At 39.5% G+C, this 11,408-nt stretch overlaps 1 protein-coding gene across 2 annotated transcripts; it reads right to left on the bottom strand.

The window, feature by feature from the left end:
- Positions 1 to 532: 532 nt before the first annotated feature.
- On the bottom strand, positions 533 to 9,364 carry LOC118559657 (nuclear receptor coactivator 7-like). Of its 2 annotated transcripts, XM_036130306.1 has the most exons (7): positions 9,236 to 9,364; positions 4,906 to 5,098; positions 2,232 to 2,378; positions 1,990 to 2,142; positions 1,793 to 1,888; positions 1,434 to 1,507; positions 533 to 1,303 (listed from the first exon to the last, which is right to left on the bottom strand). In XM_036130306.1, the coding sequence occupies exons 1-7, from the start codon at positions 9,259 to 9,261 to the stop codon at positions 1,165 to 1,167; spliced, it is 828 nt and encodes a 275-aa protein (XP_035986199.1). In that variant the 5' UTR covers positions 9,262 to 9,364; the 3' UTR covers positions 533 to 1,164. The 2 variants fall into 2 exon arrangements, with proteins under 2 accessions (XP_035986199.1, XP_035986206.1); XM_036130313.1 differs by lacking the exons at positions 4,906 to 5,098; positions 9,236 to 9,364 and adding an exon at positions 2,595 to 3,365.
- Between the last annotated feature and the right edge of the window lie 2,044 nt (positions 9,365 to 11,408).

Raw genomic sequence — 11,408 nt, 5'->3', positions numbered from 1 at the left:
TGTTTACAGTGCACAATACTTGACATGCATTTATCAAGATGATCTTCCTTTTACTCAGCAGCTGCGCTGTTGCAGACATTTTTTGGGTGTAACGATTGATAAGACTTTATATACTAACATACTGGGCTGCTAACCTGTTTGTGACCAGCAGGAGGATAAAGGAACAAAGAGGCCTTGAGAAATTGAACCTTTTGCAAAATAATTGTCTGGAAGGCTAAAATGTTGTTTCATTAAACTATCAATATTCAGACACCCAAAGTCAATGCCATGAAGAATGCCCATCACCCTTTGTGTATTTTATTTTTCAGCTGTTTTATTTGGTTTGAGGTATCCACAAAATCAATCTGATTGATGCACTAAGTTTCAACAATACAGAGAACATTTTCATTTGTGTTTTAGAAATCAGTGACAGCTCCAGCACCACCTGATCAGATAAAAAAAAAAAAAAACATTCAAGTAAACCAACCATAAATACACACTAAAGACTTGGCCTAAGAATGTGCAGTAAAGAGTAAAAAATACACAAAACAGATAAATACAAATCTATTTATTTGAAATGTTGTAAAATTGCAAAAATACCCATTTCCCTGAGAATAAAAATCTTAGACAAAGACATAGGAAATTGAGGAAAATAGAGAAGACCATTAACAACTAAGATTTGCTTCCTCATAAATGCCACAAGGTCCTGTCATTACAGTTTCATTGTACGTTCTCCACCTGATTTATTTGCTTCTCACTTCCTCATATACAGAGCTTTAGGTCCAATTCTATTACAGTGCCAGTACCATAAAATAAATTATTTTACTTAAGAACATAAGTTCTGTTAAATACAAATCTATATAAAACTTAAAAGTTTGAAAACTATTTAACAAAACAAGTTGTGCTGTGATTTTTTTACACAGTTAAAGCAGGCCACTGCCTGTACAAAGCTTCCAACCGTCTCTTTACCAGCTTTGCAATGAGCTGTTCATGTTTCCTCTTGTCTCTAAAGGTCATATTTCAACCGACCACCAAGCGAGTTTGCAGAGCCAGCCTAACTGGCTTTGAACAGTACGTGGGATGCTCTGATCCTGGTGCAGCGAGCTAAGGCTCTGTCCGGACACAGCATTCAGTTTGGAGCGTCTTTACTTCACTGGAGAAACCACGTTTGTTTGAAGTTGCCTTTCAGATCGGCACAGTCCAGACTTCAACATCCAGAACAGTAAAATCTTCATGTGTGGAAAGAGGAGCGTTGTGGAAGGTGGGGCAGGAGAAGCTTGCACCGTGGTACAAATCAGCATCCAGCCAGAGAGCAAAGCACCCCCTTAAAAAGAGAGAACATACACATGTAATCTTTGAAACGTATTGCAGCGCATTAATAAACATCTGCCATTTAGCCCCTTTCTTTAGCATTTCTCTGTTTGACTGGAGACCCCAAACACAACTCAGCTTACCCTCCTCCTCCAATCTGCAGGGATTCCCAATTGCCGCTCACAAAGTAGGAGTTCTCCCCGCTCCACCTGTAATGCTAAACAACATTCAGACAAAAGATTTCAGGCTTTAGTTATGAATTCATGAAGTTATTTTCATTCAATGAAGTAGAAAACACTGTTCCATCCAAGTAATAAAATAATTTATGCCTCCCTCCAGTTAGTGCTAGTATTAGGTTCACATTTTTATGCTTCTCTCACAGCTGTTTTTGTCTGGTTCAAGTTTGACTATTGAAAGCGTGAACTTGAATATTTACTAATACTACATTTATTGGAGCACTTTCAGAGATAAAAATATCTCTAAAAATGAAATCCACCCCTACCTGGAAGTCGGGGCTGAAGCTGAACAAGAAGGTCTCGCCAGTGCCGTAGAAATATTTGCTGACTCTTAGTGGATCCGAACAAAAAGCCCCAAAAACCTGAAAATAACATGAAATCTATTTGTTAGTCAGTGTTTTTGTTTTTTCTTTCCTTTTTGAGGTTAGGAAGCCAATTCAAACCATAAAATCAAGATGCAAACCTTTTTGTGCATGTCTTTGATGACCAGCAGCACAGGGCTGTCCAGACCAGCCATGTTTCTGTAGAGAGTCCTCAGGCTTGTTCCATGGATGGCGGTGCTGTACACCAGCTGCCACGGATAACACTGGGCCTTTGGAGGCATGTGAGCAGCAAGCTGTTCAGGATAAGCAGTTTTTGATCAGATGACATCCTTAGACATCCTACTGGGGACCTGTCAGTATAAACCAGCACTAAGGAACTTACCTTCTGGAGGTGATAATCATCTAGCAGCTGGCTCTCATGTTTCAGGACAGGGAGTGCATCCTCCGTCTCCTGGTACTCACTCTCTGGCTCAGACTCCACTGAGTTGCACAGACTCACGCTACGCTTTGAGTCCTTCACTGTGACGATCTGCAACATGACAGAAGGATGCAACAAGTTGAGAATAAAATAAATGTAATACTTTTTGTTTTTGGGCTGTTCTGTTATATCCTAATTTTGATTTCCAAAACCATTCCTTTTCACATCTAGTAAATTTCCAAATGTTTTCCAATTGTCTGTTATATGTTAAATAAAGTCTTTGTGCACATAAACACACGTTTAACTGACCAAATAAAGCCATCTCACCTCAACATACGGCTCCACCTTGTTCCTGGCAAAATAAAGCACCACCATGTTTTCCTGTCTTTTCCTCATTGCAACTAATTTTTCTGTCTTATTCTGCACTCTGCTGCTCCACACATCTGCTTTCTAAAGGCATCAGTCACTACTTAGAAAGTGTGAGACAGGTTCACTTTCACTGGCTGTGCCACTTTCGCTTTCATTTTTCGGCAACCGAATCCTTGGTTTGTTCTGCCAATGACCGTTGATTCTCTTTCTGGCAGGAAAGAAAAAACCTGCTGCTGAGATGTGGAGGATGTCCATATAAGGAAGATGGAATTTCCCACAAACCCAGGGACAACTGCCAGATAGTGTTGCCAGATTGGGCGTTGGGCTGGAAAAATTAGCTTTGTGAGGTCTGCAAAACTTTGGGCTGCTTTTCACAGCATTTGATGGGTTTTAAGAAAGTATTAATAGGAAAACTGTATCAAAATATTTGTCATTGTGTAGCAGTCAAGTAAAAACGTGTAGCTTTCAATAAAAGGTACTGTCCTTGCAGTCAAATCATTATGCCATTTATTTGGAAGTGTAGCGAATCTATCAAACTTGACAATGTCATTCAGTAATTGGCACTGGTTATTGAAGTGTTACTGTGGAGTGATATTGGTCAGTGTCAATTGTAAACGTTGCAAATGTGATTAACATCTCAGTTAAGCTGCACTGGGAAGTTGGCCAGAAGATCTTTACTGTTAAGCTTTGACTTGACTTTGAGGGACAGCGTCATGCCATAGTGGGGAAAATTCAAATTGCTGCAGGAATTGTGATACAGAAATACAAACACAACTTCAGAATTTGAACATGGCGCCACAATATATTTAGGTTAATATTCCCAAACTTAGAAGAAGGCAATTTATACACGAAGGCGAGATCACACTATTATTTCAAAGCAATCTGTGCGACTGATTTAATCGTCGTTGCCAATTCATATTTAGCTGATTGGCATTTTTAGTTCAGTTTTAATTTAGTTTAGTTTAGTTTGAACATGACTGGGGGAAAAAAACGTGAAAATTAAATAGCATGTACAGTCAACAAATATTTTACACTATTCAGAGCATATTAGCTTAATGTTATGTTTGAAATTGGGAAGAAAGAAGTACAAACTTATTACATCCAACCCCAGTGCATCAAAATGGACATTTTCCTTGTCTCAATAGGTTGATGGATTTGTTGGTGGCCATCGGACATAACTTTTTTAAAACAATCTGCATTTTCTATAACTTTCTGAAAGAATAGGTTCAATAAATGTAGTATTATATCATTGTTCCCCACATACAACAACCAGGAAAAAAAAACAAAAACAAAAAACACGGCACACTTACATTCCTAACAACAGATACAAAGACATGACCTATAAATTAGTCATGGCCACCCCAACTAATTACCGTTGTGGTGGAGTATCTTTAAAAATAAATTATACTGGGTGATGTTTGGACATTCCTGTATTTTCACATTGAGGCAATCCCACAGTTTCACTCCACAGAAACACAAAAAAGCTGACATAGTTGTTCTAAAACTGAGAATCTAAAGATCATATTCTCTTCTGAAATCATAGTCTCTGTGTGTGTGTGTGTGTGTGTGTGTGTGTGTGTGTGTGTGTGTGTGTGTGTGTGTGTGTGTGTGTGTGTGACAGCGATGGGGAAAAGCGATGGGGAAAGCAAAGTGTGTGTCAGCTGTTTGGTTGCCTGATTGGATACTTTGTGGGGAGCCTTTCTGTGTAACCTTGTTTCTTTGTGTAAGTGCAGTTCGGTTCTTATGGCATGTTCAGTATTATGTGTGCAATAGTTTTATGCTTTTTACATAGGTGTCAACAGAGATTAAGATTTTTCCTGGATTTTAATAAGGTTTTCATGTTGTGTTTGGCCTGAAAAATGGCAGATCTGGCATCCCTGCCGCAAGCCTCCACGCTTCTTCCGATAAGAAGAAGGGGGGGGGGGGGTGTCGTGGCCGAGTGGTTAGAGCAGCACGCTTGCACCCAGAGAAGTGCCAGCACGCAGCACGCTGAGTCCCTGAGCAAGGCCCTTAACCCCTGATTGCTCCCTGGGCGCCACACATGGCAGCCCCCTGCTCCCCAAGGGGATATGTTAAATGCAGAAAGCAATTTTCATTGTAATGTATGTTTCAATGACAATAAAGACGATATTATTACTATAAGAGGCAGAAAGGAGGGAGCATTTCTTGAGAGTTTTCTCACGAAACCCACTGAAAGTTCTTCAAGAACGTACACCAAAGCTACGCTGTGTTAAATCTCCAGTCATTACAGCACTTCATTTGACCCTACCTTCCAGATTTTTGCCGTTTTGAACGTCTTCACAGGGTTGCTGAACAGCTTGCTGATAACAGTAACGATTTTGTCCACTGCAAGGCTGTCGTGCTGGTCTTTCCTGACGTTGCAAGACTTGCAGCGCTTCTTTCTGCCTGTTTCGTAGATTTCTGGTGACCATTGGACAAAGAAGGCGTAGAGGTGGTTAACCCTTTGAGCAAAAAAGGATAATGGAAATTACTCAAAGAGAAAAAATGCATTTGCACTTCTGAAGCTGCAGTGAGGGTGTTCATGCCTTAACCAAGACAGTGCTTTTTCAAAACTAGTTGTTGCCAATGGCCTTTCATGTTTTTTCAAGTTACAATGCATGTTATTGGGATATTATTTGTTAGACTAATACTAGTGTTGCACCCATACCGATACCAGTATCGGGCAGGTCCCCGATCTAAAATGGTGGTATCGGTATCGGTGTCGGTATCGGCGAGTACCAACATTTTGATGTTTGTATGTCACTTGAACGCAGCCTTCTCTCTCCTGACTAGTATTATACATGTTATATAAGTTCATGAATGTTTCACTATTTTGGCATTTGAGAGCCAAAACTTAGGGTTTAAAAGAGATTATTCAATTATTAATTTAATTTTACTGTCTTACTGTTGCACTACTATTATACATGTTATAATTTCACAAATGTTGCACTTTTTTGTCCTTTGAGAGCCAAAAGTTTATTCAACTATTGTCACCTATTCCAGGTAGGCAATAAAAAGTTCTACTACCCTAAGTAGTATGCAGTTCTTCATATATAAACACACACACATCAATTTCAAACAGATAGTATCGGTATGGTATCAGTATCGGCCAATACTGCACAGTCAGGTATCGGCTGGGTGCGATTTGCTGGGGGGGATTTTCCCCCCCCTCTGGTTGTGATGTCCTCCCCTCTGGTCATTCATGTTTTATCCCTGGGGGGCATACATTCCTCCTCCTTCTGACCTGAATAAGTAATATTATCAGGGGTTCAATGTTCTCAGTCGCTGTGAGGGACTTTTGTCATTTGGAAAATGAGCGCAAAATGTTCCGTGTAGACTTTTTATTCAAGATTTTAAACATAAGTTGCGCTCAACCAATGAAATCTGGCAGAGCTGGGACATTAGCCAATCAGAAGGAGAGTAGGGCGGGTCTTTGCAAACCGGAAATCTACTAGTTTGAGGTTTATCTGTGTTCAATCATTTTAACTTTTAAAAGAAAATCTCAAACTGACCACAGATGCATGAATGAAAGTAGCGGTGGTCAAAGATTTTCTTTGGATTTATGTGAACCAGCAGGTCAGCAAGTTCCGTGGATAGAACAGCTGACAACAACTTCCCTCGGTAAGTGTGTCTGTCGTTGTTATGTTTTATTTAAAGCTGAAGGAGTAACGCTCTAGCTCAGCTAATTTAGCATGACGCGCTTTTTTTTTTTTAAGAAGAAGAAGGAGGGTCGGAAGCTGGAAGGTGGGAGAGATACAGGAATTGTCGATGGAACTACCAGATTTGGTTAAAGTGGACTTTGCACAGTAAGCAAATGAGGTTACTAAGGTGGCATGACGTCCACAGCCCGGGAATATATGGGCTGACTAGAAAAATTTTCAGTTAAATTGATTATTTTTGCTTTAACCCCTGAATATTATGGATTTTTCAAAATTGATATTAATACATGTCTTGTTTCCTTCACATTTGTAAATAAATTTTTTTTTGTTTGTTTTCTAAGAGTATTATTATGTTTTCTGCTCAAAACGGTTAAAGTAAATTAATACCGACTCCCGAGTCCCGACAGTAGATGGCGCAAGTTTAAAAACAAAAGTCTAACCTACTGGACCTAGCTAGCTACCTGAAAGAGCACCTGCTAGCTAACCATTATTAGTAAAACTTTCATTCATTTATAAAACTTTTGAAATGATCCCCCCCCCCCTCTGTTTTTTTTGCAAATCGCACACTGGGTATCGGTATCGGGGCTAAAAAAATTTCATCAGCGCAACACTAACTAATACTAAACAGCATGGAATTATGAACTAATGGCAAAATATGTTAGTGTTTGTATTTTTATTCATTACAAATAAAAATTGGAACTGTGTGACATGCCTTTATATTCCGCCGCCGTGTCATATTTTTTTTTTAGAAATTACAGCTGCAAGTGTTTTTTTGGTGCACGTCTCCACCAGCTTCTCACATCTAGAGTCTGACGTATTTTCCTCTTTGCAAAATATCTCCTGCCCATTCAGACAGGATGTAGAGTCATTCGAGCACATAAACATCCTTTCATATATATCCCTCTGTTGTAGGAATGACAGCATGTTTAAGATTGATGTCTTGATGATAGGTGAACCTGAAGTCATTAGCAGCCTCTATCAGGTTTTTGCCCTGTATTTGACTGCATCTATCTTCCTATTAATCAATCAATCAGTCAATCAACTTTTATTTTTACAGCGCTTTACAGCACACGAGGTGACCAAAGTACTGTACATAAAATCAACATCATAGGAACAGAATGAATGAAATGAATATTGAAAGCCAGTCTGAATAAATAGGTTTTAACCCTGGCTTTAAAAACACCAAAGTCAGTAGTGGTACGAATGTCGGGAGGCAATTTGTTTCAGACCCTGAGCCCAGTGACTGAGAATGTCTGATCACACCAGTGTTTGTGCCTAGCTCTAGAGACTTTTACATTTTTTTTAAACCACTACGTCATAGTATTTCCTGCAGAGCTGCTAAACAAGGTCATGGACTTCCAGTCTCGCAGCATACTCAAAAAATGGCACAATGGAGTGGAGTGGAACGCTCTGCGACCAGGAGGGAGCCGGGGCGTGAGGGGCCTCCTTTAGATTTAAAGAGACAGCACCAACCACCTACCCCTGTTCTGAGGTGCTCTCAGATGCACCTCAGAACAGGGGTAGAAATGTGAAATGTGGGGCAACCATAAAAAGGAGTTTAGGCCAAAGCATTGCAGTTCCATTCTATATAGACCACAGCTGAATGATTTCAATGTGAAAGGCATGATAATTCCCCTTTAAATCTAACCAGCTTCCCCGTCCCTGCTAAAAAAAATGCTCCCCACAAAATTGTGCTATCACCATTGTGTTCTGACTTTTTGCCCGTCACAGAGGAGTTTTATTTGTTTCTGAAGACATATTATACACGTGGACTCTGTTTACTAAGGACATCTGAAAGCAAAGGATTGTACTGGACTTTATTTCAAGGCATCAAACTAAAGGTGGCTGAACAGAAATGCATGCCACTCTAAAATAGATAATAACGTAGATTGAAGTTTATGGTTGTATCATCACAAAAGGAAGGAAGGAAGGAAGGATAAAAAAGAAAAAAGAAAGACAACAGAACATGCTGAACTTTGATAAACGGGTCAGTTTCGCTCAGCAGGATCCATTTTGCACATACTTCACTCGCTAGATCACCAGTGACCCACGGCAGGTCGACGCAGCCTTTAGTGCAACTAAACACACGCATATGGGAAAGCAAATCCTCACATTTAAAGCGGTTGGAGGTGTAATTTTATTAGAAGTAACAATTGAATGAAGGAATAGGAACCTTTTGAAAATGGAGTCAGTATTGTAGGTTGGGACTAGCCTGAGTGTGACTGGCTGTAAGTTTTACTGTGATCAGAACAACCTTTCTATTTATCCAGACTGAGACATCTCTGAATGAAGTCTGCTGACAGCTAACAGCTTAACACAACACTTCAGAGGATTACATTTTGTCAAGCCCCTTGGGAAAATAATGATAATAAAAAAACAATCATATAACTAAAGAACAAAATTCATTTGCAACATATTTAGAAAGTCCTCACACATTAAAGGGTGAAAGGATTAAATGCTTGCGTATTTTTACATCAACTTGCGCTGACGTTACTCCCAAAACATAATTTGAATAGGGAGTTTTCTTTTTAGCTGTCAGTGAAGAGCTCTTCTATGCAATTATTTTTTATGGTAAACCAATTGTTGTCAAGGCACGTTAAAAAAATTACGGTTTTATAAACATTACCTTCCTTTATCGCTTCATCTTTGAGATTCAAATATCTCCACAGCGGAACCATGGCGACCCAGTAACCCCGAAGTGACAAAAATACCCACATTTACATAATTTCTACACATAAAAAACAGAAGCAAATTCTAAAAGTTTCATTGTATCTTAGGTCAGGTTTAGTTTGAATGCATGTACATTCCCCTCCATAAAAGGGAAGTAGAATACCTTTACTAAAAGTCAAATGCAAATCAAAACAGAGAAAACTACCTAATCCAAAAGCACGCATTGCATTTGTCGCAGCTACGGTGACATATATAATTTGTTGTACTCACTCTCCAACGCTGTAGGTCATCCCCATGACTAACTGAAGCTTTTGCTGGGAAAATGTGACTAGAAGGGAAAAAGCGGATAGTTTTAATAGTCAAGTACAGGAGAACCAGTTCCACTGTGACTTCACCATCTCTTTTGTAACAAACAATCAATTTGCTAAGATAAGCCCCCTTTAACCAACAACCCTCCCTTTTGAAAGCTCCACATGACTCCGCACGTAGTCTGCGAATCGTGTGGAGCTGTCAAATGGCCAGTGGTGAAATATTAACTTAACCTTTTCTGGGACTCTGTCCTGAAGTTTGGCTGCAGTGAGGCTGTCTGTCTGTCTGTCTCATAAGTTGTCTAAGCAAAGCAATCTTCTGCATTTTTCACGACTGTTTTGCTGCCACTGCTTGCTTAATGTTGGCCCTGGTTTCCATTAAATGTAAATTAAATGTTTGAAATCCTAATTTAAATGAAAGCAAAGGACAGCACAGAGATACTCCGTTTCTTTTGGGAGATCTACTACTGGAGTAGATGTACCGCTGTATTTATTTTCAGTTTGAGATGTGCATGCAACTCAACTTTGTGCAAGTTTAGCAGCCACAAATACATTTGCACTGGCCCTTCAACAATATTTATCTTACAACTAATTATGTTTTTAATGTAAAATCTAAAATTGTATTTGTTTTTATATGAAGTTACACAAAAAAATGCAAGATTAATTGTGTTTTTTGGGACTGGCTGCCATAACTGTTGTGCATTTTGGAGCTAATATTACTTCATTATTTTCACTCCCAGTCTCATTCCTTAACACCAAGATTTCATCTCTGCACCAAATCTTGACTATAGTGTATTGAAAGAATAAATCCCCAACCCTAGCCATTCATATACGTTTGGTATTCAATGCATCCAGTGTTTCCGCACAGTCATTTTGGTTTTGGCCTTTTTTTATATGGAGCTAGCAAATTACAGCCTAGGGATAGAACTCAAATGTCTCAAAAGATCCCAAATTATTGTGACAAACAAGGCTACAGATCAGAGATATAAGGTCAGTCTTGTCTTTTTTGTTTTTGCAACTTAAATGGGTCTTTGAAAACTTATTACACACATTATATATATATATATATATATATATATATATATATATATATATATATATATATATATATATATATATATATATATATATATATATATATATATATATATATATATATAGTGTGTGTGTGTGTGTGTGTGTGTGTGTGTGTGTGTGTGTGTGTATACATTCTCTACCATTGTGAATATTCCTGGCTCAGTGATTTCATGTCTCTTTCATGAAGGCACGCTTAGAGCTGCTGCTGTTAGCTTTGCATAGCTTATTGTGTTTTATTAACCACAGAAAGTACACCTGGCTCAGTGACTCTGTGCTTTGTCCCTTCTCTGAACCAAACCGTTGTCGGAGTTATTGCTGCCATTAGTGGCATGTACTTTCTTTGTTTTTGCTTTTGTTTTTTAACAAAGAAAGCCCTTGTCAGTTTTTCTCTGACTTCTTAATTTCCTCTCAGCTACAAGCCATTCACGGAAGGTGGCCACTCACACAAAGACTGGTTAAGTTGGAGATTTCTTCCTGTTAAAAGACAGTGGTTGCACTACACTGAGAGACGGATTGGGCCTTTATCTGCAGTAATGCAGGCACTGCTTCGTTCTGTTGTGGTGAAGAAAGAGCTAAGCTTAAAAAAACAAGGCACTCAATTTACTGTTCTGTCTACACTCTAACCCTCACCTATGGTAATAAGGTTTGAATTGTGACCAAAACATGAAATTAACTTCCTCTTGAGGGTAGCCAGGCTCAGCATGGTGAGGAGCTGCTGGTTCTCCACATCGAAAGGAGTTGAGTTGGTCAGGATCAGGATGCCCAGGGTGCCATCTTTTGTGAGTTTTGCGGCAGGCCCCACTGGGAAGAGACACCAGGGAAGACCGAGAACTCGCTGGAGGGACTGTATATCCCGTCTGGCCTGCAAAGCCCTCGGGATCCCCCAGGATGAGCTGGAGGATGTCGCTTGGGACAGGGAAGTCTTGGTTTTCCTCCTAGACCTGTTGCCCAGACGTCCTGATGTCGGAAAAGCCGAAGACGATGGATGGATGGATGGATGGATGGATGGATGGATGGATGGATGGATGGATGGATGGATGGATATATAATCTTACACC

The sequence above is a fragment of the Fundulus heteroclitus genome, chromosome 3 (assembly GCF_011125445.2).
Source record: "Fundulus heteroclitus isolate FHET01 chromosome 3, MU-UCD_Fhet_4.1, whole genome shotgun sequence".
Lineage (NCBI taxonomy): Eukaryota > Metazoa > Chordata > Actinopteri > Cyprinodontiformes > Fundulidae > Fundulus > Fundulus heteroclitus.
The sequence above is the reverse complement of the archived record's forward strand: the minus strand, read 5'-3'. Positions and strand labels throughout refer to the sequence as shown.